This window comes from Pelophylax lessonae (genome assembly GCF_965119305.1).
Source record: "Pelophylax lessonae genome assembly, chromosome: 1".
Classification (NCBI taxonomy): domain Eukaryota; kingdom Metazoa; phylum Chordata; class Amphibia; order Anura; family Ranidae; genus Pelophylax; species Pelophylax lessonae.
In genome coordinates, this window is record NC_138768.1 from 342225171 (window position 1) to 342251513 (window position 26343).

The 26343-nt window shown below is 49.7% G+C and overlaps 1 protein-coding gene across 1 annotated transcript in view; it reads right to left on the minus strand.

Moving 5' to 3' along the window:
• LOC309556156 (spindle assembly abnormal protein 6 homolog) overlaps positions 1–17949 on the minus strand; it is a gene marked incomplete at its 3' end in the record, with an annotated part of 221299 nt that extends 203350 nt beyond the window's left edge. Inside the window, exon 1 of the mRNA XM_082258516.1 lies at positions 17807–17949. Within this exon, the coding sequence (XP_082114642.1) occupies positions 17807–17871 (65 nt within the window). The 5' untranslated portion in view covers positions 17872–17949. The remainder of the gene's footprint in view (positions 1–17806) is intronic.
• Between the last annotated feature and the right edge of the window lie 8394 nt (positions 17950–26343).

Sequence of the window (26343 nt, forward strand, 5' to 3'; positions counted from 1 at the left end):
ATATCTATATGCAGTGGTAAATGTAAATATCCAGCTATATAGTTGGATATTTAATCCACTCTGAGACAGATATATGTATTATTAGAGGTTTAAATGCGGTACATATCAGACTCAGAGATCAAATATTTTTAAAAGACCTAAAACACGGTTTTGCAAATTTTCAGACCGGATTGGTATATAATATTCATGACACACTCCCTTATTAAGAGGCAGGTAGCTTGACACAAGCTCCCTGTGCTTTTTTTTTGCAAAGTCGGAGTGACTTGCATTGACTTCCATTATGTCAAGTCGTCGCAAGCCGCGACGGCATTAGTGTGAACCGACACTTAAAGCGATTGTAAACGTAACGTTGGATTTTTTTTTTTTTTTTTACAACAACAATCTTGTCATACTTATCCTCTCAGTGTAATGATTTTGCACAGAGCAGCACTGATTCTCCTCTTCTGACCCCCCCCCCCCCCCCCCACGGCACTTCTGGCCCCTCCTGCCTTTAAAGTGCCCCTAGGAAGCAGCAAAGTATAGTACTGTACAGAGTGTCCCCATAGCAAGGTAAAAAAAAAAACATCTGCCTTTAGAATCACTTGGTTCCTTCTCTTGCCCAGGACTACATTTCCCATGAGGCATTGCTCATCACACATTCACAAGTTCTCTGCCATCTACATACATGTATGGATGGTGTACTGAGCTGTGCGTGCGTTGCACTGCATTTTCTGATATGTAAACAAATAATGCATTCTGTATGCAGGACAACTAATCGGCTGATCAATTACAAAAATAATTGACAACTTTTTTCATAATCGATTAGTTGTTTCAGCCCTAAAAAAATTACAATGTGGGAATGAATATATGATTTTATATTTTAACCATAGCCCATATTAGTTGTCATATTACATAGTTGAAGTGATTGTAAAGTCTTTTTTTTTAACCACTTGCCGTCAAATGACTGCGGAGCATTGCGGCTCTTGTTCTGGGCCGATAGAATATGATGGGGGCCCATTTAAGCAGGGCATGTGCGCGATCGTGTGCGCGCAGCCCTGCATTGATGGTGGCAGCGTGTCCCCAAGACATTGCGCGTCGCCAACAGTGGGTAAACAGTCAAAGTCGATCACATAGCTCTGCCCACGGTGTAGACTGCGCATGCGCGATCGGGAGCGCACTGCGCAGTCATGTCGGTGGCGGCGTGTTCCCAGGAACACAGCTCGTCACCGTCAGTGGTAAACAGCCAATGACAATGGCTGTTTACCACGTTATCGGCTGTGATCCATTAACAAATGGAAACACAGAGCGGTAACTGGCTGTTACTAGCTCTTCTCTCCTCACACACCGTTTCCAGTGTGAGGAGAGAAGAGCCAGAAGCAGTGATTTACCGACCTGTGTTCTGTCAGTTTCTACTGCACTACATAAATAAAGAGAACCTGTCCCCATACAGCGTTCAGCCCCGCGCCCCCACCCCCCCCATATTGCACCTATTACCATCAGAGACTGCCATCAGTACCATCAGTGACCGTCACCTGTCTCCCCATCAGTGACTGTCAGCAGTCATCTGTCACCCGTCGCACAGCCACCATCATATCCATGACTGATCAGAGCGGCGGAGAGTTCTCATCAGATTCCGATTCCAAATTTGAACCAATAAATAGTAGTGGATCTGTGACGTAATTGGAGGAAGAATGGGTCTCTCCTAAAAGGGCATGGCGCTCTGGAAACCAGGCAGCCACAAGCAATAGACCCGATGATCAAATGCTCACACCCAGTACCAGCACTGCCACCAGCGATACGCCCCAGGATCGAATGCCCAGGCCCAGCACCAGCGCTGCGGTATCACTCCCAACTACCAGTGCAGGAATTTGAAATCCCCCAACTACCAGCACTGGAGTGTCACATCCTCCAAGAGCCAGGGCCACTACATACCTCCCAGATGCTCTTGCCAACCCAACATGGCTGCCTTCCAACTCTGGATCAGCAAGCATTCCCCACAAGCAATAGACCCGATGATCAAATGCTCACACCCAGTACCAGCACTGCCACCAGCGATACGCCCCAGGATCGAATGCCCAGGCCCAGCACCAGCGCTGCGGTATCACTCCCAACTACCAGTGCAGGAATTTGAAATCCCCCAACTACCAGCACTGGAGTGTCACATCCTCCAAGAGCCAGGGCCACTACATACCTCCCAGATGCTCTTGCCAACCCAACATGGCTGCCTTCCAACTCTGGATCAGCAAGCATTCCCCCTTTCACCGCACAGCCAGGTGTGCAGGCCAATCCTGAGAATTTCTCAGAAGTTGATTTTCTTTATTTTTGCCCAACACTTTGCTGCAATTTATCGTGGACCAGACCAATCTCTATGCCCAGCAGTATATTGCAAACAACCCCCAATCATCCTATGCCCATCCGTTTGAGTGGAGAGATTTGAATTTGGAGTTCAAATTGTTTATGGGCCTCAATATAAACATAGGGGTTACAAAAGGAAAAAAAAAAAAAAAATGAAGGACATGATTATCGGTCCACCAACCCATACACCACATGCCCATTTTTTCTGCCGTAATATCCAGGTCCCGATATGAGATTATGCGCTTCCTTCACTTCAGCGACAACACCCAGTGCCCTTCCCCAAACCCTCCAAATATGACAAATTATGTAAAATTCACCCCCTCAAATTTTTTTTCCCAAAGATTTGCAGAACTTTATGTCCCTGATCAGAAAATGTGTGGATGAGTCCCTGGTACACTTTACAGGCCGACTACAAATAAAACAATATATTCCTAACAAAAGGGCCAAATACGGGGTCAAAATCTACAAATTATGTGAAAGAGCCACGGGATATCTGTATGCGTTCCGCATATATAAAAAGGAAGAGACTCTCAGCTCCAGCCCCCTAAGTGCCTGGCCTACATGGGCACAACCGGAAAAATTGTATGGAACTGGACGTATTTACTGCTGAAGAAAGGTTATCATATATACCTGAATAACTACTACACCAGCCTGCCCCTTTTCAAACACCTATACCTTGCAAAAACCCTGGCCTGAGGAACCACCAGTAAGATCAGGAAGGGCTTCCCACAATCCTTGATCAATAAAAAAAATGTGACGGGGGGGGGGCTAAAGCAGCTTTGAGAAGCAAAGAAGTGCTGGCCTTGAGGTGGAAGGATAGTAGGAATGTATATATGATGTCCACCATCCATAATGACACCACAGTTGAGGTTCAAAGAAGACGAGGTCCCATTCAAAAGTCAAACATGCTTTCCAGGAGCATAATCTATACATGAAGGGATGGATTTTAATGACTAAATGCTTCAGCCATACTTCGCAACAAGGAGGTTCCTGTTTCTGGGACAAGAAAGTCGCAATTTAATTCATTTGGCCATTTATAATGCATATAATATCTACACCAAACCCACGAAAAGCCCCAACCCCTTCCTAAAATGAGATCAAAGAAATTCTCACATCCCTCATCTATCAACAAAGACCCCCCTGAAAACCTTTGCACTGATACTGTAAGCCGACTTCATTAGCGCCACTTCCCGGACAACTTTCCATCATCTGAAGCAGGCCGAAGATGCCAAAAAAGATGTCATATGCAGCAAAAGAGGATTTCATCGAGATACCAGATACCATTGTCCCTCCCAACCCGGCCTGTGCATTGGAGAATGCTTCCGACTTGATCATACATCCCTAAAATATTAGCCCATATTTGAATCATTTACCCATTTTTATCTGTGCTGACCATTTTCTAAGTTCCCTCAAATAACCACATGTCATTGCCTTCCACTATGCCTCTGCCTACTGTTTGGACTGCTTTCACATGAACTGACCCTGGCCTATTTTAGCAACTACACTTCTGCCTACCACTTGGGACTACTTCCCTGTGAACTGACCCTGGCCTGGTTTATCAACTGTTTCTGCCTACCGCTTGGACTGATCTGTTGTCCTGCTACTGTAGTACACAGGGGTCTCACATATGTGAGGGGCTCCAGAAGCGTTTTTCCGGATGGATAAAAATGTTTTGGTTCTCTCCAGGTTTCGTAATTTCCGGATTAGGGTCTGGAGGCCAGAGGCTTCAAAGAGATTTCAGTAGGGTTATATCTAGACCGTTGTTCCTAATCTTCACAGACAATATATTGACAGGAACTGTACCAGGTGACTGGAGGAAAGCCAATGTGATACCAATATTCAAAAAAAGGGAGGAGGGATATTCTGGAAACTATAGAACGGTCAACCTGACATCAATTGTATGTAAATTATTGGAAGGGTTGATAAGGGACTATATCCAAGAATTTTCTAAGAACAACAGTATCATCAGCAGTAATCAGCACAGGTTAAAAAAAAAAAAAAAAACACGTTCTTGCCAAACCGATCTTAACATTTTACGAGGAGGTGAGCTAGATATGGGGAGACCTGTGGATGTGATGTATATGAATTTTTCTAAGGCATTCGACACTGTTCCCAACAAAGGCTTAATCTACAAACTAAGGTCTGCAGGCATCGACCTCAAGGTTTGTTCTTGGATAGAAAACTGGTTACATGGGCGTGTCCAAAGGGTGGTGATAAATAACGCTTACTCAGACTGGTCTGGAGTGGTAAGTGGGGTCCCCCAGGGCTTAGTCCTGGGACCAATTTTGTTCAATTTATTCATCAATAACAGAGGACGGAATCAGTAGCTCAATCTCAGTTTTCGCAGATGACACCAAGATATGCAGTGCAATATCTTCTCATCAAGATATAGATATTTTACAGAATGACCTGAACAAAATAACAGATGTAATGTAGAGAAGTGTAAGGTATTACACTTGGGGGGCAAAAAAACAAAACGCAAAATATGCTCTGGAGGGGGGGGGGGGCTCTGGAGGAATCCAGAATGGAGAAGGATTTGGGGGTTCTAGTGGAAGATAGACTAATAGCATGCAATGTAAAGCTGCAGCTGTCAAAGCTGGCAGAATATTAGCATGCGGGGGGGGATATATTCCAGAGACAAAGCTATAATCCTGCAACTTTATAAACCCTGGTCCAGCCACACCTGGAGTATTCTGTCCAGTTCTGACAATATCCCAGTGTTGACTATAGATGATATTCCTGCCTGCTGCCTGGACCAATGCTCTCCTCAGTGGACAACTGCACTACTAAAAGCACAAGTTAAAAAAAAAAAAAAAAAAAACTTTCCTCAATAGAATGTATTTTGTAGTGTAATTCTTGGTATGTGTTAGAAATATGAGGAGCCTTCAAAAATGATAGGTTGTCAGGAAATATGTAAAATTTAGGCTCCTAGAATGCCTGACGCTGCTACTTGGATGTTGAGCCTCTGTATGTGGCTAGGCTGTGTAAAAGTCTTATACATGTGGTATCACCATACTCAGGAGGAGTAGCAGAATGTATTTCGGGGTGCATTTTTTGCTATGTACATGCTATGTGTAAGAAATATTGTATAAATGGACAACTTTGTGTAAGAAAAACATTTTCCAAAAGCTTGTGGAAAAAAAAAAAAAAAAAAAAAAAAAACACGACATGTTCAAAGGACTCATTATGCCTCAAAGATATACGTTGGGTGTTTGCTTTCCAAAATGGGGTCATTTTATGGGGGTTTCCATTGTCCTGGTGCTCTAGAGCCTTCAAAAGTGTGATAGGTTGTCTGGAAATTATGATGTTGTGCCTCTGTATAGGGCTAGGCTTTGAAAAAGTCTCACACATGTGGTATTGCCATACTCAGGAGTATCAGAATGTGTTTTGGGGTGTAGTTGCAAGTATGGATATGCTGTGTGAGAGAATAACTTAATACAATATGTAAAAAAAAAAAAAATATTCATTTTTCAAAGAATTGTAGGAAAAAATTACAACTTTAAAAACTCACCATGCCTCTTGCTAAATACTTTGGAATGTCTAATTTCCAAAAAGGGATTATTTGGGGGTATTTGTACTTTCTTGGCTTGTTAGTGTCTCAAGAAATGAGATAGGCCTTCAGTACATCAGGTGTGATCAATTTTCAATTTTCTGTGGACTTTCACAAAGACCAAATAATACACTTATTAGGGTTATTTTTACCAAAGACAAGTAGCAGTTTAAATTTTGGTCAAAATTTATGAGGAAAAATTATTTGCAAAATGTGAAAATTACAAATGTGCAAAATTTTGACAGAAAGAAAAATGTGTTTTTCACAATATTTCCAGTCTTTTTTTTATTTATAGCACAAAAAATAAAAAAACTCAGTGGTGATTAAATACCACCAAAAGAAAGCTCTATTTGTGCAAAAAAAAAAAAAACTGAATTTTTGTAAAATCTTACCTGTAAAATTCCTTTCTCTGAGTCCTCCGACAGTCGCCGCCACTTCATATTCATCACTAATGGGGTTATTAACCTTTGCTCTGCAGGAGTAGCTAGGCAACAAAATTTGTTAATATCAAAGCTTTTAGCATATCCCACCCCTAGGGGGTGGTCCCCTCAGTCAATACCTCCCTGCTTCCTGCATTCCCAACTCAGTTTCAGTAGCATAGCAGTAGAGTACACAAACAAACCCCAAAAGAGGGGTGGGGGCGGCGACTGTCGGAGGACTCAGAGAAAGGAATTTTACAGGTAAGAATTTACAAAAATTCCGTTTTCTCTTACATCCTCCGACAGTCGCCGCCACTTCATATTCATCACTAATGGGAACGTCCCATAGCAGTGTAGACATGAGGGGTGGGAAAAAACGCAGCCGCGCCTAAAGCAACGCAGTACCCACATCAGGTAAAAAGGAACCTTACCAAAGTAAGAAAACCAACTGGGCAACAGGAAAACAAGTAACCTAGGGATAAAGACATCGTAACAGCCAAGGACCCAAAACAAGGGACCCTAAGGCACTGCCGCTCTAAGAACTTTGCGGCCAATGGAAGCATCTGCCGATGCCTGAACATCCACCTTGTAGAATTTGGAGAAGGTGTGAACGGACGACCAAGTCGCCGCCTTACACACCTGGGCCACAGAAGCCCGATGATGACAGGCCCAAGACGTACTCAGAGATCTGGTAGAGTGCGCCTTCACAGGTACGGGAGGAACCTTTCCCTTCAAAGCAGAGGCCTGCTCAATGGTCTGTCTGATCCATTTGGCGATGGTAGAAGCCGACGCCGCCATGCCCTTCCGAGGACCCTCAGGAAGGACGAATAGGGACTCCGACTTGCGAAAGGATTTAGTCAACGACAGGTAAACCCTGATCGCCCTAACAACATCCAAGGAATGTAAAGCCACCTCCTTCGGATGTTTTGGCCTCGCGCAAAGCGAAGGCAAGACAATGTCCTCATTGAGGTGAAATTCCGAGATCCTCTTCGGAAGAAAAGACAGGTTAGGTCGCAAGACCACCTTATCCAAGTGAATCACTAAATATGGAGAGCTGCAGGACAAAGCTGCCAGCTCCGACACTCTGCGAGCCGAAGTGATCGCCACCAAAAACGCAACCTTCTTGGACAACAGAGGCAACAAGATCTCCCTGATCTTTTCAAAAGGAGCATGTTGCACCACGGACAGAACAAGGTTCAAGTCCCATGGAGGCAAAGGCTCCCTCCTAGGAGGGACCAGGTGTCGCACCCCTTGAACAAAGGTGCTAACCAAAGAGTTAGACGCCACAGGGCGTTGAAAGAGAACGGCCAGCGCAGAAATCTGACCCTTGATCGTGGCCAGCACCAAACGCTGGTCCACGCCCGTTTGAAGGAAAGCCAACACTCTCGATACAGAGTATGAGCGAGGGGAATACCCCCTGGACTCACACCAGGCAAAATACGCCTTCCAAGTACGATAGTAAATCTTCCCCGAAGAGGCTTTTCTAGCCTTGATCAAAGTGGGAATGACCTCAGGGGAGAGGCCCCTATCCTTCAACACCTGGCTTTAGACAGCCATGCCGTCAAAGCCAGCGACTGTAAAGCAGGATGGAATATCGGCCCTTGAGACAGGAGATCTTCTCGAAGAGGCAGACGCCACGGAGCGTTGACCGCCAGATTCACGAGGTCTGCGTACCAAGACCGGCGAGGCCAGTTTGGCGCCACCAGAATCACCGTGTGCGGTTCCGCGGCCAACCTGCGAAGGAACCTGGACAGCAGCTGAATCGGTGGAAAGGCATACATCAGACGATACCGATGCCAGGACGCCACCAACGCGTCTGATGCGTCTGCCCGAGGATCGCGTGACCTTGCCACGAACCTTTCCACCTTGTTGTTTAGACGAGATGCGAAACGGTCCACATCTGGTGAACCCCACTTCGCGCACAACATCTGAAAGACATCCGGGTGAAGGGACCATTCCCCCTGGTCCAGGGTCTGGCGACTCAGATAATCCGCCTGCCAGTTCTCCACCCCCGGAATGTGAACTGCCGTTATCGCCGGGACGTGTGCCTCGGCCCAAGACAGAATGTCGGCCACTTCCCGAACCAGACGGCCCTGTAGCCTGTCCGTCCAACGCAGAAGGCAGAGAGCTATCGCTCGCAATTCCAGAATGTTGATCGGAAGGGAGGATTCCTCCACCGACCAAGTTCCCTGGGCGGACAGAACGCCCAGAACACCACCCCAGCCCGACAGGCTGGCATCCGTGGTGATCACCGTCCACGAAAAAGGGCGAAAAGACTTGCCCCCCGACACCGCCGGGGACCGGAGCCACCACAGAAGATCCCTTCTGGTATGATGACTCAAGGAGATCCGTAGATCCAGAGATTGCGGTCACCCGTCCCACTCGGCCAGAATCTCCGCTTGGAGACCCCGCGTGTGAAACTGGGCAAAAAGGATCGCCTCGAAGGCCGAGACCATCAATCCCAGACACCTCATACACGTCCGGAGGGACGAGCACTGATTGTCCCTGAGGGACTTGACTTCGCCCTGAAGCGTCCGGAGCTTGTCTGGCAGGAAGACCTTCGCTTGAACAGAGTCCAGGATCATCCCCAGGTAGGGGAGACGAACCGACGGACACAAAGTTGACTTTGGAAAATTTATCGTCCACCCGAACTCCTGCAGTCTGTATCGTGATGGACAGGTCGTTCACCAGGCCCTGACTGGTCGCAGACCGAATCAGGATATCGTCCAGATACCCCAGGACAGAAATGCCCTGGGCTCTCAATAAAGCCAGAACCGGCACAAGCACCTTGGTGAAAACCCGCGGAGCCGAAGCGAGACCAAAAGGTAACGCCGCGAATTGGTAATGATCCTCCGCAATGGCGAATCGAAGGTACCTCTGGTGACCCTCGAAAATGGGGATGTGAAGGTACGCATCCTTCAAATCGATGGAGGCCATGAATTCCCCCGGAACCAGGGCAGCCACCACTGAGTGCAGGGATTCCATGCGGAACTTGCGAACCCGCACAAAGTGGTTCAGAGCTTTCAAGTCCAGAATCGGACGTACCTTGCCCACCTTTCTGGGCACAGTGAACAGATTGGAATAGAACCCCCAAAATCTGTCCCAATGAGGCACCGGAACCACCACTCCCTGGGCCCGCAGGTCCCGCACCGCCAGGTGCAGATCCTGCAAGCGCTCCGGAGATAGCTGAAGGTTTGAGGGGAAAAATCTGCTCGCCGGCCGAGAGAGAAACTCGATCTTGTATCCAGATCGAACGATTTCCTGAACCCACCTGTCCCGAATGCGGTCCAGCCAGGGTTGAAGAAAACCGAGCAAACGTCCCCCCACCCCAGAACTGGGTGAGGGCGTCCCTTCAGGCCGTATTGTTATGGGCAGCGGACCCGGACTGGCCGGACTTCTGCTTACCTGTCCACGGCTTCTTCTGGGAGCCTTGGCCTTTGAAGGGTTTGCCCTTATAGTGCGACCGAAAGGCAGGAAAGGACCCCTGAGAGGGCCTAAACGAGGTATTCTTCTTACCACGAACAAACTTATTCTTGTGAGATTGGGGCAAGAGAGTGCTCTTACCCCCAGAAATTCCCTTTATCAGAGTATCTAAAGATTCGCCAAAAAGGCGAGATCCCGCGTAGGGCAAATTAGCCAAAGTCTTGCGAGAAGATTGGTCAACAGACCAACATTTCAGCCATATCAGGCGACGGTTCAATACCGCTACACTTGAAAGACGCGCAGCCAAAGGGACTAAATCTAAGTCCGCATCACACAAATACATGACACCCTGATGAATTTGATCCACCATAGCCAAAGTTGTCGGCGAGGCAGAGTCAGCCATCAGGGTGCGCCTGAGCACCTGCGTCCAATCCGCAATAGCCTGGGCTGCCATAATGGAAGCAAAAATAGGCTTCAGCATAGAACCAGCAACCGTATAAGCATGACGGGCCAGAGACTCCAATCTCCTGTCCGTAGGGTCCCGGAACACCGGGGTATCCTCAGCAGGGATCGCAGTGGATTTATTCAAAACCGCCACCGCGTGATCCACCTGAGGCGGCACACACCAACGCTCATCAGTGGTGGGCGTAAATGGATAACGCAGTTTGAACCTACTCGGCACAGCAAAAGGTTTCTTTAAATTGCGCCATTGCTCATCAACCGCGCGCTGAAATTCCGCAGAGCAAGGAAAAACCTGCGACGTTTTGCGTTTCCTTTGCGTCCCATAAGAGGACATCAAAGCAGGAGGACATGGTTCATCCTGCAAATGCAGCGTTTGCTTGATAGAAGCAACCAACTCATCCATGAGTGCAAGCTCTTCAGACGAGCCAGGGGGAGAATTATCAACCCCTTCTACCTCAGCCTCCCCCTCAGACCCAACAAGGTCTAAAGATGAGTGAGACCCTGAGAAGGGCACTCCAGCCATAGCAGCCCCATCGCCCTCTGAATCAGAGGAAATAGACACTCTGGGCCGTTTGGTGGATCGATCAGCCACCAGCATCTGCACCTGAGCAGCCAAGTTCGCCACAATAGTAGCCAGATCAGCCCCCTCGGGGGATGCAGCAGCCCCTTGGCCCCCCACCAAGGTGGGAGGAAACTTGCAATCCTGAGAATCCATGCCCCAGTAAAAGTAGAAAAAAAAAAAAAGGAGTACTGCCCCTTTAAGACCGCGGCTAGCGTAGCCCACCGCACCCTACTGAATACACCGACCCCCACAGGGATAAGAACACTGGGCAAGGAATACAGGAAAAGGAAAGGTAAAAACCTGGAGAGATCACACAGGCTGCTGCCACCGATCGCTGTCCCAGAGCAAAAGGAAGTGATGCAATGACTGACCGCCCTATAAAGCCTATGCAAGGCTACACAAACATGGCCGCTCGGCTGAGGATTCCTTAGGCACAGAGAAAATGGCGCCGACATGTGGCCTGATCGATCGCCGCCAAAAATGGCGGCGTTTGGCGCCAAAACACCGCGCCATACCACAAAGGACCGGGCACCATAAAATTTGCGCAAAAAAATGGCGGGCCGCAGTAGCGATCGCCGCACCACATATCTAAGCCCAGACTGCTTCATGCATTCACACAGCAGAGCGGGAGAGCCCCCCCCCCCCCTCGCAGCCCACAGACAGGCAGCTATTCCACACAGGAATCTGACAGGGAGCTCAGCATTTACACAGACATGCAGGGTCACACAGTCCCAGACTGACACCCAAATAGACAGGTCCCCACATAGATGTACACTTACCAGTCCGGATGGCGTGGGGAGCCTTCTCCAGCGACCAAACCGCTGCACTGAGGAAAGGGAGTGTCGCAGCCAGGACGCAGTGGAACTGCGGTGCGAAACCGCAATGGCGTCCAGTGAGGTAGCCACCTCACAGATAGCATCCCTGCAGCGAACAGGGATGGGTCATTCAATATGCCAGGGAAACCTGAGCTGAACGCTCGATGGCAGGCTGGGAAGCCCCTGGCCCTGAACCCTGGGATCCAGGGTGGCCAGTCCGAGACCCAGCTCCGCATGATCATCTTCATCCAAAGAAGCTAACTAATGCTGAAAAATAACAGCTAAGTAAAAGAAAGAGAAAAAAAAACTCAAAATAAAATCAAAAAGAGAAAAGAGGCTGAGACTGAAAGCCCCAGCACAGAAACAGCCTTGCTACTCCTAAGCTAGGCATTAGAAACTGAGTTGGGAATGCAGGAAGCAGGGAGGTATTGACTGAGGGGACCACCCCCTAGGGGTGGGATATGCTAAAAGCTTTGATATTAACAAATTTTGTTGCCTAGCTACTCCTGCGGAGCAAAGGTCAATAACCCCATTAGTGATGAATATGAAGTGGCGGCGACTGTTGGAGGACATAAGAGAAAAAGGAAATTTTTTATGGGTACAGTGCTGCATGACTAAGTAATTGTCATTCAAAGTGTGAGAGCACTGAAAACTGAAAATTGGTCTGGGCAGGAAGGGGGTGAAAGTGCTCTGTATTGAAGTAGTTAAAATACATGTTACACTTACCTCCTCTGTGCAGTTGGTTATGCACAGAGCAGTCCAGATCCTCCTCCTCTCTGGTCCCTCATTTCTGCTCCTGAACCCTCTCTCCTATCAAGTGCCCCCACAGCAAGCAGCTTGCTATGGGGGCACCAGAGCTGAGCTGCAGCTCTGTGTGTCAACTCAGAAACGGAGCTGCCATTTGGCACCACCCCCCTCTCTCCTGATTGGCTCACTGACTAAGATGGACAGCCACGGTAGCCAATAGTGCCAAGGGACTCGTGGACATCGCTGGACAGAGAGGAGGAACGCAAGTATTAAGGGTGCTGAGGAGACTGCTACACACAGAAGGCTTTTTAACTTAATGCATAGAATGGTTTCACTGCCGGGTTCCCTTACACTGGATGGTGGTGGCGGTACCCAAGAGCCAATACGTAAATTGGCTTCAGGTGCCGACATCGCAGGCCCCCGTGGACAGGTAAGTTCTACTATTTAAAAGTCAGCAGCTACAGTATTTGTAGCTGCTGACTTAATTTTTTTAAAGGGGGGCGGAACTCCGCTTTAAGGCCCTATTTACACTTGTGCAACTTTATGCAACTTTGGAAATCAAAGTTGCATGACAAGTCTTTCCCTGTGTTTTTCCAATGATAACCATGCATATATGTGCGACTTATATATGTGCCACCCCAACACACTCCTTTTCCCTTCCTTAGACAGCTAGAAAGATTATTGGGGTCATTCTGCTGGCTCTGCCAAGTGAAACTGGACCTGGAACAAGGAGATCAGTCAACCACAGCTCAAGGTACCCCTAGCAACCTCAGGAGGAACCCTGGTTGAAAATGGCTGGTATAGTGTTTGGCCAGCTTCTTAAGACTATACTATTCGCAAAGCAATGTGGTAACCTGCGCCAACCAGCTTCTAGCAGCAGAAGCCACCGGCAACCTGTGTCCACCAACGGCAACCAGCATATACCAGCAGCACCCTGCATCAACCACCATTCATCACCGGTAACCTGCAGCACCCGGCATCAACCAGCGGCACCTAGCATTCACCAGCGGCAACCTGCATCAACCAGTATTCATCAGCCATAACCTGCGGCACCCTTAATCAACCAGCATCCACCAGCGGAAACTATCATCCACCAGCGCCAACCTACGACCCCCTTTATCAACCAGCATCCACCGGCGGCAACCAGCATCCACCAGCATTCATCAGTGGCAACCTTCATCCACCAGCATTCATCAGCGGCAACCTTCATCCACCAGCGGCAACCTTCATCCACCAGCATTCATCAGCGGCAACCTTCATCCACCAGCATTCATCAGCGGCAACCTTCATCCACCAGCATTCATCAGCGGCAACCTTCATCCACCAGCATTCATCAGCGGCAACCTTCATCCACCAGCATTCATCAGCGGCAACCTTCATCCACCAGCATTCATCAGCTGCAACCTTCATCCACCAGCATTCATCAGCTGCAACCTTCATCCACCAGCATTCATCAGCTGCAACCTTCATCCACCAGCATTCATCAGCTGCAACCATCATCCACCAGCATTCATCAGCTGCAACCTTCATCCACCAGCATTCATCAGCTGCAACCTTCATCCACCAGCATTCATCAGCTGCAACCTTCATCCACCAGCATTCATCAGCTGCAACCTTCATCCACCAGCATTCATCAGCTGCAACCTTCATCCACCAGAATTCATCAGCTGCAACCTTCATCCACCAGCATTCATCAGCGGCACCCTGTGTCATCCTGCATCAACCAGCTGTAACCTATGGGACCCTGCATTAATCAGCTGCAGCCTGCATTCACCAACGGCAACCTGCATCAGCCAGCATTCACAAGCGGCAACCTGCATCCGCCAGCATTCACCAGCAGCAACCTGCATCCGCCAGCATTCACCAGCAGCAACCTGCATCAACCAGTATTCACCAGCAGCAACCTGCATCAACCAGTATTCATCAGCCATAACCTGCAGCACCCTTAATCAACCAGCATCCACCAGCGGTAACCTGCATCAACCAGCATTCACCAGCGGTAACCTGCATCAACCAGCATTCACCAGCGGTAACCTGCATCAACCAGCATTCACCAGCGGTAACCTGCATCAACCAGCATTCACCAGCGGTAACCTGCATCAACCAGCATTCACCAGCGGTAACCTGCATCAACCAGCATTCACCAGCGGTAACCTGCATCAACCAGCATTCACCAGCGGTAACCTGCATCAACCAGCATTCACCAGCGGTAACCTGCATCAACCAGCATTCACCAGTGGTAACCTGCATCAACCAGCATTCACCAGCGGTAACCTGCATCAACCAGCATTCACCAGCGGTAACCAGCATTCATCAGCGGTAACCTGCATCAACCAGCATTCATTCATCAGCGGTAACCTGCATCAACCAGCATCCACCAGCGGTAACCTGCATCAACCAGCATTAATCAGCCATAACCTGCAGCACCCTTAATCAACCAGAATCCACCAGTGCCAACCTACAACCCCCTTTATCAACCAGCATTCATCAGCCATAACCTGCAGCACCCTTAATCAACCAGAATTCACCAGTGCCAACCTACAGCACCCTTAATCAACCAGAATTCACCAGTGCCAACCTACAACCCCCTTTATCAACCAGCATTCACCAGCGGCAACCTGCATCAACCAGCATTCACCAGCGGCAACCTTCATCCACCAGCATTCATCAGCGGCAACCTTCATCCACCAGCATTCATCAGCGGCAACCTTCATCCACCAGCATTCATCAGCGGCAACCTTCATCCACCAGCATTCATCAGCGGCAACCTTCATCCACCAGCATTCATCAGCGGCAACCTTCATCCACCAGCATTCATCAGCTGCAACCTTCATCCACCAGCATTCATCAGCTGCAACCTTCATCCACCAGCATTCATCAGCTGCAACCTTCATCCACCAGCATTCATCAGCTGCAACCATCATCCACCAGCATTCATCAGCTGCAACCATCATCCACCAGCATTCATCAGCTGCAACCTTCATCCACCAGCATTCATCAGCTGCAACCTTCATCCACCAGCATTCATCAGCTGCAACCTTCATCCACCAGCATTCATCAGCTGCAACCTTCATCAGCTGCAACCTTCATCCACCAGAATTCATCAGCTGCAACCTTCATCCACCAGCATTCATCAGCGGCACCCTGTGTCATCCTGCATCAACCAGCTGTAACCTATGGGACCCTGCATTAATCAGCTGCAGCCTGCATTCACCAACGGCAACCTGCATCAGCCAGCATTCACAAGCGGCAACCTGCATCCGCCAGCATTCACCAGCAGCAACCTGCATCAACCAGTATTCACCAGCAGCAACCTGCATCAACCAGTATTCATCAGCCATAACCTGCAGCACCCTTAATCAACCAGAATCCACCAGCGCCAACCTACAACCCCCTTTATCAACCAGCATTCACCAGCGGCAACCTGCATCCGCCAGCATTCACCAGCGGTAACCTGCATCAACCAGTATTCACCAGCAGCAACCTGCATCAACCAGTATTCACCAGCAGCAACCTGCATCAACCAGTATTCATCAGCCATAACCTGCAGCACCCTTAATCAACCAGAATCCACCAGTACCAACCTACAACCCCCTTTATCAACCAGCATTCACCAGCGGCAACCTGCATCAACCAGCATTCACCAGCGGCAACCTGCATCAACCAGCATTCACCAGCGGTAACCTGCATCAACCAGCATTCACCAGCGGTAACCTGCATCAACCAGCATTCACCAGCGGTAACCTGCATCAACCAGCATTCACCAGCGGTAACCTGCATCAACCAGCATTCACCAGCGGTAACCAGCATTCATCAGCGGTAACCTGCATCAACCAGCATTCATTCATCAGCGGTAACCTGCATCAACCAGCATCCACCAGCGGTAACCTGCATCAACCAGCATTCATCAGCCATAACCTGCAGCACCCTTAATCAACCAGAATCCACCAGTGCCAACCTACAACCCCCTTTATCAACCAGCATTCATCAGCCATAACCTGCAGCACCCTTAATCAACCAGAATTCACCAGTGCCAACCTACAACCCCCTTTATCAACCAGCATTCACCAGCGGCAACCTGCATCAACCAGCGGTAACCTGCATCAACCAGCATTTACCAGCGGTAACCTGCATCAACCAGCGGTAACCTGCATCAACCAGCATTCACCAGCGGCAACCTGCATCAACCAGCATTCACCAGCGGTAACCTGCATCAACCAGCATTCACCAGCGGTAACCTGCATCAACCAGCATTCACCAGCGGTAACCTGCATCAACCAGCATTCACCAGCGGTAACCAGCGGTAACCTGCATCAACCAGCATTCATTCATCAGCGGTAACCTGCATCAACCAGCATTCATCAGTGGTAACCTGCATCAACCAGCATTCACCAGTGGTAACCTGCATCAACCAGCATTCACCAGCGGCAACCTGCATCAACCAGCATTCACCAGCGGTAACCTGCATCAACCAGCATTCACCAGCGGTAACCTGCATCAACCAGCATTCACCAGCGGTAACCTGCATCAACCAGCATTCACCAGCGGTAACCTGCATCAACCAGCATTCACCAGCGGTAACCAGCATTCATCAGCGGTAACCTGCATCAACCAGCATTCATTCATCAGCGGTAACCTGCATCAACCAGCATTCATCAGTGGTAACCTGCATCAACCAGCATTCACCAGTGGTAACCTGCATCAACCAGCATTCACCAGCGGCAACCTGCATCAACCAGCATTCACCAGCGGTAACCTGCATCAACCAGCATTCACCAGCGGTAACCTGCATCAACCAGCATTCACCAGCGGTAACCTGCATCAACCAGCATTCACCAGCGGTAACCTGCATCAACCAGCATTCACCAGCGGTAACCTGCATCAACCAGCATTCACCAGCGGTAACCAGCATTCATCAGCGGTAACCTGCATCAACCAGCATTCATTCATCAGCGGTAACCTGCATCAACCAGCATTCATCAGTGGTAACCTGCATCAACCAGCATTCACCAGCGGCAACCTGCATCAACCAGCATTCACCAGCGGTAACCTGCATCAACCAGCATTCACCAGTGGTAACCAGCATTCACCAGTGGTAACCAGCACCTGCCAGCATTCACCAGTGGTAACCAGCACCTGCCAGCATTCACCAGTGGTAACCAGCACCTGCCAGCATTCACCAGTGGTAACCAGCACCTGCCAGCATTCACCAGTGGTAACCAGCACCTGCCAGCATTCACCAGTGGTACCCAGCAGTTTGGCCCATACAATACGATGTTTGCAGTTGCTATGGGTTCCAGCACACCGCCCCCTCTGCCCTATAGAATCATTATAAAGTGAAGACAGGTATTCCAGTGTATCCCCAATAATAGGTGTAGTGTGAGAAGTATAACAATAATAGAGGATAGCGGTAGTGAGGCTGAGAGCCTACTTCTCCTCTACTAGGCATGTTATTCCTATGAGACAGGTGTGCTGTCCTCGGCGGGCTCTTTACCTCTCCTCACAGTCCCGGCATTTGATGATAACGGTGACCACTTTACAGAACAATTCCTCAGTCATGGTGGCGCTCAGTTCGGTGCTCCTACACGTACATAATATCCAGCGTGGCCAGCAATGAAGGGACGAGGCAGCTCAGGTTCGGACACACATGGAGGGGGCGGGGCTCGCAGCACCTTCACCTCGTGTACCGGGAGGAATGGCAGGCCACACCTTGCTGTGTGTGTGAGACCGGCTCAAGGCTCTCCTCCCACCCGCTCTGGCCGCGGCTCCCGTGGGGATTCGCGCCACTTTCCCGCCGCCCGCAGCCTTCTCGCCTTGCCTCCTCTCATATCCCAGCTCTAGGGTGTGAGGCATACAATTGAGCAACTGCGACTGACCCCGGGGCAGGTGTGCAAACACAGGCAGGGATTGTGTTCAGGAAGAAGATAATTAGTAGAATGATGCTTGCTAATACCTAGCAATTGCCAAGTGCAGCGCTGGCCTTCTTTACAGTTCTCCAGAGGAATGAAGGGCTTGCCTTTTGTCTGAGGTGAATAGTATACCGGGGAAGTTTGCCTTTAGGCTCCAGTCACACCTCACTACTTTTAGCTACAAAACCCTCATCCTCTAAAATCCTGTGTAATTATCTTAGTGGTAACCTGTACTTCCTCACCTCACCTGACATCAGCTACATTTTAGGCTAGGTTCACATATACGCAACTGATGCCGTTTTACTTTTTTGAACGTGTGGTTTTGATGCATCTTTGCATGCAGTTTTCATGCGTTTTTTCCCTCTAATTATTGAACTGTGGAAAGCAGGTTTAAAACCACTTGACCCCTGGAAGATGACCATGCAATTGTTTGCAATACGGCACTGCATTACTTTGACTGATAATTGTACAGTAATGCGACACTGTACCCAAATAAAATGTATGTCCTTCCCTCCCCCACAAACAGCTTTGTTTTAGTGGTATTTGATCACCTCTGAGGTTTTTATTTTTTGCACTATAAACAAAGAAAGGCCAATAATTTTAGCGAGAAAACAAAAATTCTCTTCCGTTCATTGGCGGACACAGCTCCTGATTCTTCTTAACCATTGGGTTATACTGCCCCCTACAGAGGTAGGACACTAGGCAGGAGAAAGCTTGACTACGCCTATGGGCAGTCCCAGGGGGTATACACCCACTCTCAGCTATAGACACTCAGTTTTTTACTGCCTAGTCAGGAGCAAGGACCTAGTTCCTTGCTGGGATCTATGGTCCTGGCAATTTTTTTCCTTTTAAATGGAATTTTTCCTATCTTTATTTTGTTCCTGTGAGAATCTACAATCAATTGCCGGTGTAACGTTAGAATTCCATACCTCGTTAGAATTCCATACCGTCGTCACTTCCTGTCTGCAACAGCTGAGCAGCGCAGCAGTGCGCATGCTCAGAGCCCCGGAAACATCATTGAAGAGCAAAGAATTTGAGAAGTGCGCATGCTCGGAGGGAATGAACTTCTCACGGCACTGTGTGTAATTTTATGCTTGCGGCGGTTAAATAAAAACACTTCGGCTGCAACATCAATCATCTCCTCTCCTGTCCCTGTCACTTCCCTGATCTCGCCTAATAAATATAAAAGCGGCGGCGGGTGTATGAGATGTAAATGACGGCGATCGCGGCTCCGTGATCCGCTGTTATATTTATTACCCGAGATCAGGGAAGTGACAGGGGAAGGAGCGTACATGAGCCATGATGCAGAGGAGCTGTTTTAATGTAACCGCCGCAAGTTTAAGTACCGTGAGAAATCCATACCCTCCGTAGGTGCAACGGAAGTGATGAGGGTATGGTTTTCTCACGGGTATGGTTTTTTCACGGAACACCGGACTGGATAATCTAGATCCAGAGGGTCCCCCCAGTCTGGCCAGCGAGCGTGTGCAGACCACAGCTCTACGCTTGGTCAGCTGTGACATAGCCCCATCGAACAGGGGCTGGCCTGCGAGTTAAATGACTGACGAGGACGTATACAACCTGGCCTCGGCCTGAGTCTTAACGTTTCTCCTGGCCAACAGCACCCACATTACAATGGAGCGGTGCCCACCCTGTTCCTGGTATGGTAAGTAGCTGTCCCTCTTCTACTCCTGGAGGGTTTTGGGGTGGATTTGGGCCCCTCCCTGGGACAATGGGACCCCCAGGTTCCCCTCCTTCCAGCCCCTCTAAAATCGGTGGTCACTGTGGGGCTTTCTGCCCCTCCCTGGGTGAGTTAATGAGCTGGCTGTTGCCACATGCTCTTAAAGCGGTTGTAAACCCTATAAAAAAAAAATAAAAAAATAAAATCTGCAAGACAAAGGCATAATGAGCTAGTATGCATCGCATACTAGCCCATTATGTGTAACTTACCTAAAACGAAGCCCCGACACGGACCCCCGGACATCGATGCGGGCGCTGCCATGATCCCTCGTCGTCTCTTCCGGGTTCGGCGGCTCCAGCGCACTGATTGGCCGGAAGAGACGGCTCCGGCGCGCTGATTGGCCGGAGCCGCGATGACGTCACTCCCGGCAACTTAATTGAAGGTCCCCCCGGACCTTCAGAGCGCATGCGCCGCTCGCGCGAGCGGCTGCATGCATTGTAGATATCTCCTAAACCGTGCCGGTTTAGGAGATATTATTTGTACCTACAGGTAAGCCTTATTATAGGCTTACCTGTAGGTAAAAGTGAAAAAAGCGGGATACTACCTCTTTAACCACTTAAGCCCCGGAAGATTTTACCCCCATTCCGACCAGGGGGTATTTTGCGATTCGGCACTGCGTGACTTTAACGGAGAATTGCGCGGTCGTGCGACGCTGTACCTAAACGAATTTGGCGTCCTTTTTTTCCCACAAACAGAGCTTTCTTTTGGCGGTATTTGATCACCTGTGCGATTTTTTGATCACGCGCTATAAACAAAAAAAGAGCGTCCATTTTGCAAAAATAGCAATATTTTTCCCTTTTTTTTATATGAAATTCCCCCAAAAAAAAATGTAAAAATCAAAATTTTTTAAAATTTTCGGCCAATTTGTTTTATGCTACCTATGTTTGGTAAAAAAAATCGCAAAAAGCGTATTTTGATTGGTTTGCGCAAAAGTTATTGCGTTTACTAACTAAGGGAAAGATTTTTGTCATTTTTGTTGTTTTTTTTTTTAACGAGTAATGGCGGCGATCTGCGATTTTTTTTGCGGTACTGCGACATTGCGGCGGACAGATCGGACCCTTGACTGACATTTTTGACACTTTTGGGGTTACCAGTGACATTTCTACAGTAATCAGTGCTATACATATGCACTGTTACTGTAAAAATACACTGGTAGTGAAGGGGTTAACTTTATTTGAGAGGGAGGGGCTGTGTGTGTCCCTAGGGGCGTGATTCTAACTGTGATTGGCTGGGGCTTCAGCTGTATGCAGAGTGATCAACGGATCTACATAGTAGATCCATGTGATCAGCTCTCATACAGCGAGGAGAATGACAGGCAGCTTGTTTACACAAGCTGCCTGACTTTCTCCCTCTCCCCCGCCGATCGCAGAGTGGCCGGCGGACATCGGGTCCGCCGGTCACACGCGCGGGGGGGTCCGTGACCACTCGGGAGCGGGAGCGCGCCTCCGGGGGCGCGCGCTCGCTCCCTAGACCCTCACAAGCTAGTGACGTAGCCCTACGTCACTTTGCCTGTGAGGGGCTGACCGCCGACGTAGATAGTCGTGCGGCGGTCGGCAAGTGGTTAAGGGGGGCTGGTTGGAGTTGCTGCTGACTGGGTTTCCTGGTGTGCAACAGGGGGTTAGACATGGTTCCCTACCACCCTGGGGGTTGGTGACTAGGGCAGGGATGTCCTCTGGGCTCCCTGCGGTGGTTGTTGGGGATTGGATAGTTTAGCACCCGGGGGCCTCACGCGGCCAGATCCATCCAAAAATTTAGGCCGCGGCTTTGCAGCCTACTACTCAGAAACTATGTGAGGCGGTCCCTGTGAGCATGGCTGAAGTCACTGCCTCCCGTTTGGGCTTCCGTCCTCCCCTCTGCTGCCCCTGGGTGGTTTACTTTGCTGGGGCTCACGTCCAAGCAACTGGCCCCCCACAAACATGTAGGCCGCTACTTGTAGCCTACAAGACCATGCGGCCCCAGTGCATTTAGCTGAAGCCCCCACTCTTCCTTTGGGCATATGCTGGGCTGGTATCTGTGCACTTGCGGCTGGGCCTCCACAAAAAATGAGGCAGCGGCCTGCTAGGCCATGTGGTCAGCTTGGCACCTCCCATGGAAGGGGTGGCGCTGTGGGGGCGCTTCATTTTGTAATGACAGCCTTGCCACCATTATTGTGTGGGGCACCTTCGCCTCTTAGCACTGTGGAACCATTAGGGTACCCAGCCTCTGCGTCTGGCGGGCAGCCCCCTTTTAAGGGGACTATTTCCTATTATGCCCTTTATGGAGGGCAACCCCTTGTTGCAACCCCTTGTGGTCCATTCGTGGGTCCTTGGTGCATTTACCAGCCTCCCCCTGATTGTTATGTTTTCCGGGTGAGCTTAGTATATGGCGACCCTACTGGGTCTGCGTCCACGCGCCCTGAGTGCTCAGATAGTGAGGATGATTCCTCTGCTCCTCTAGCCATGCATGGAAAGGTGCTGATGGATGCACTGATTGTGTCAGTGCATAAAACTTTAAAAGTCTCTTTGGGGCAGTGCAAGGCTTCTTACTTCAAGGGGTGATTGTCCCGGTTCCGACTTCGGAACATTTTCAGGGGTTTTACTCAACCCTCTTTACAGTTCCCAGGAAGGAAGGCAAGGTACGTCCAATTTTGGACCTCAAGGCGCTAAACTGCTTTGTGCGGGTACAGGAGTTGTGAATGGAGTCCATTCGCACGGTAGTGACGTCCCTACGTTGGATTTTTTTCTCACTTCTATCGACATCAAGGACACCTACTTTCACATTCTAATATGCGTCGGTCACCAACACTTCCTCCATTTTGCCATGGGCGAGGAGCATTATCGGTTTGTGGTGTGGACCTTTGCTCTCTCCTCCGCTCCTCGGGTCTTCACAAAAGTGTTGGCCCCGGGGCTAGCATTGTTTGAGTCAGTGGGGGATCGCTGTACTGGGGTACCTTTATCTTCTTCTGTGAGCAGAGTCTGACTGCTCTGATGGACAACTGAAGATTGCTCTGCGAACTCTGAGGGAGTTCGATTGGTTTCTGAACCTTCAGGAGTCTGCTTTGGTTCTGTCCATAAAAACTGGACTATCTGGGTCTGACTGGATTTGGCCTCAGCCAGAGTGTTTCTTCCTCTGGAAAATCTTCAGACTTTGCAGGAGGCAATAAAGCTTCTGTTGTTCAGCAGACAGTCTTCCCCCTGGGCTTGCATGTGGGTGCTGGGCCTGATGGTGTCCACCCTCGAGGTGGTCTGTTTGCACAGTTCCATACAAGATCTCCGCTAAAGAGATTCTGGTGAAATTGGACACGGATCCACGGTCTCTAGAGGTTGTTTAATTCTCTGGCACTTTGACAGGGAAAATCCTTTCTCCCCCCCTGTACTGGACAGTTGTCACCAAGGATGCTAGCCTGTCCGGGTGGGGAGGCATCCTCAGTGCAGATGTACTAAGGGGGTTTGGACTTTGGCAGAGTCTAGACTGCCGATTTCATGTTCTGGAACTCCGAGCAATCAGCCTTTGTCTGGCTCATTGGACAATTTGTCTTCAGGGGTGTCTGGTACAAATTCATTTGGACAATGCCATGGCCGTGGTCTGTGTCAATCACCTAGGGGGCACAAGTAGTGTCCTGGCAGCTCAGTAAGTAGCCGGAAATCTAAGGTGGGCTGACCGATTCGTTCCAGCCCTCTCAAATTTCTGCCACTACTCCTGTGCAGGATCAAAGCAGAAGGGATTCCGTCCAGACTGACGTCGCTGATCTTGGTACACCGATTGGGTACGGCTGGTCGTCGATGCTCCTTGGGAACTTCCTCTCAGGGAGGATCTGCTGTCCCAAGGACCGCTCTTCTACCCTGCTTTAGTTGATGGCTTTGACGGCTTGGCTGTTGAACCATCAAAGGCCAGGTATCGGCTTTGGTGGTCTTTTTCAAACGAAATTTGGCTTCACACTCCCTGGTGCGTATGAAGAGGATGAAGCGCCAAAATCGGTAAGAGACCGGCTGTACAGAGGCCTACAGGTGCCCAAAACCCGTACCTTCCCGGTCCATCAATCCCTAAAAGGGATCATCAATAAAGAATTGGAATGTCCAGAGAACAAGCTCTTCTTTCCAAAGGCAATGAAGAAGAGATTCCCCTTCGAAGAATCAGTGGGCATCTGGTCCAAATGCCCCAAACTAGACGCGTCACTGGCCAAGGTGTCAAAGAAATCAGACCTATCTTTCGAGGACATGGGCCAACTAAAAGACCCAATGGACAAAAAGATAGATGTGACACAGGAGGGCATACGAGGCAGGAGCCGCATCATTCCAGCCGAATATGGCAAACGCCTGTGTGGCCAGGAACGTATCCTTCTGGTTGGAACAACTAAGGGGACAGTTGGAGAAGGTTCCAGGCAATGAAGAGGCACAGGATTCCCTCCTATTGATTGAAAAATGGGTTGCTTACATGGCCGATGCGGCCGCAGAAGCGGTACGGATATCAGCCCGAACCACTGGCCTAATAAACTCGGCCAGAAGAGCTCTCTGGCTCAAAACATGGGAAGGAGACTACGCTTCCAGAAACAAGCTCTGTAGCATTCCCTTTGATGGAAAATTCCTTTTCGGCCAGGAAGTGGATAAAGTCCTAGAGAGATCGGTGGACAAATCCAAAGGATTCCCTTCCAAAAGGAAGGAGAAACAAAGGAGATTTCTCTTACGTCCTCCGACAGTCGCCGCCATCTTCATATTCGTCACAATGGGGGTATTAGACTTTGCTCCGTAGGAGTAGCTAGGCAACAGAATATGTCAATATTAAAGCTTTTAACATATCCCCACCCCAGGGGGTGGTCCCCTCAGTCTATACCCTCCTGCTTCCTGTTTCATACTTCAGTTTCAATGTCTAGCTTGTCAGGAGTAGCTGGATGTCTCTGTGCTGGGGCATTTTGTCTCAGCCTTTCTCTATTCTTTTTTGATTTTTGTTTGAGTTTTTTTCTCTCTCTTTACTTAGCTGTTATTTTTGTCAGCGTTAGTTAGTTCTTCTGATGAAGAGGATTCGTGCGGGCTGGGTCTCGGGCTGATCCCCCTGTTAGCAGGTTGTGGGTCAGTGGCTTCCCAGCCTGCCTTTGAGCGTTCAGCCAGGTAACGCTCCTGGCGCATTGAACGACCCATCCCTGTTCGGTGCAGGGATGCTATGGTGAGGTGGCTACCTCACTGGACGCTGTGCGGTTTCTCAACCCCATTTTTGTTGCGTCCTGGATGCGACTCTCCCTGTCACATGTGCAGTGGCTTGTTCGCCTGTGCGGGTTCCCCACGCCATCTAGGAGGTAAGTGTATCTGTGTGGGGACCTGTCTGTCTGGGGGGTGTCAGTCTGGGACTGTGTTACCCTGCCTGTGTTCACACTGTTAAGTTCCCTATCTCTCTGGCTGCATGCTGTGGGCTGCGAGGAGGGGGGGATGTGCTGCACTATGTGTGTCAGACTGTGAATGTGTGAACGGCTGTGTGCTGTGGGGCATGTTTATTTCATGTTTGGGGCACATTACAGTGACCGCTGCGGCGGTCCGCCATGTTTTAATACATGTGGTGTGTTTTCTCCACTTCACTGAGGTGGAGGAGCGGCGTTTTCGGCGCCATTTTGGCAGCGCTCACTCCGGCTGCATGGTCTCACTGCGGGCGGCCATTTTCTTGTAGCCTTCCATAGGCTTTCATAGAGCGCCCTGTGTTGCATAGCTTCCTTTCCCTGGGCGCACCGATCGAGGCAGCAGCGGTGGTCTTTACAGGTTTTTACCTCCCTGTCCCTATTTCCTTGCCTGAGTTGAGTTTTTTCTCCCTGTGGGGGTCAAACTTGTGCTAGTGTGTGTGTGCGGTGGGCAGCGCTCGCCGCGCTTGTTTAAGGGGCTGTTAACCCTTTATTCTCCGGCATGGTATTGGGGCAATGGGTTCTCAGGAAAGCAAATTTCCTACCACTTTGGTGGGTGACCAAGGGACTGCTGTTTCCCCCCCCCCCCAGGGGGGAGGGGGGGGGGTTTGGCTGCGGTTGTGGCTAACATTGCTGCTCAGGTGAAAATGCTTGTGGCTGCTCGATCCACAAAACGGCCCAGAGTTTCAATCTCCTCTGATTCAGAGGGTGATGGTGATGGGGCTGCTATAGCTGGGGTCTCCTTATCGGGGTCCCGTTCCTCCCTGGATCTTGGGGGTCCGAGGTGGAGGCTGAGGTAGAAGGGGTGGATAATTCTCCCCCTGGCTCGCCTGAAGAGCTTGCACTCATGGATGAATTGATTGCTTTTATCAAGCAAACACTGCGTTTGCAGGATGAACCATGTCCTCCTGCTGCCCTGGCAGCTTATGGGACGCAGAGAAGACGCATGACATCGCAGGTCTTTCCTTGCACTGATGTTTTTCTGCGCGCTGTTAAGGAACAATGGCGCAATATACGCGAGC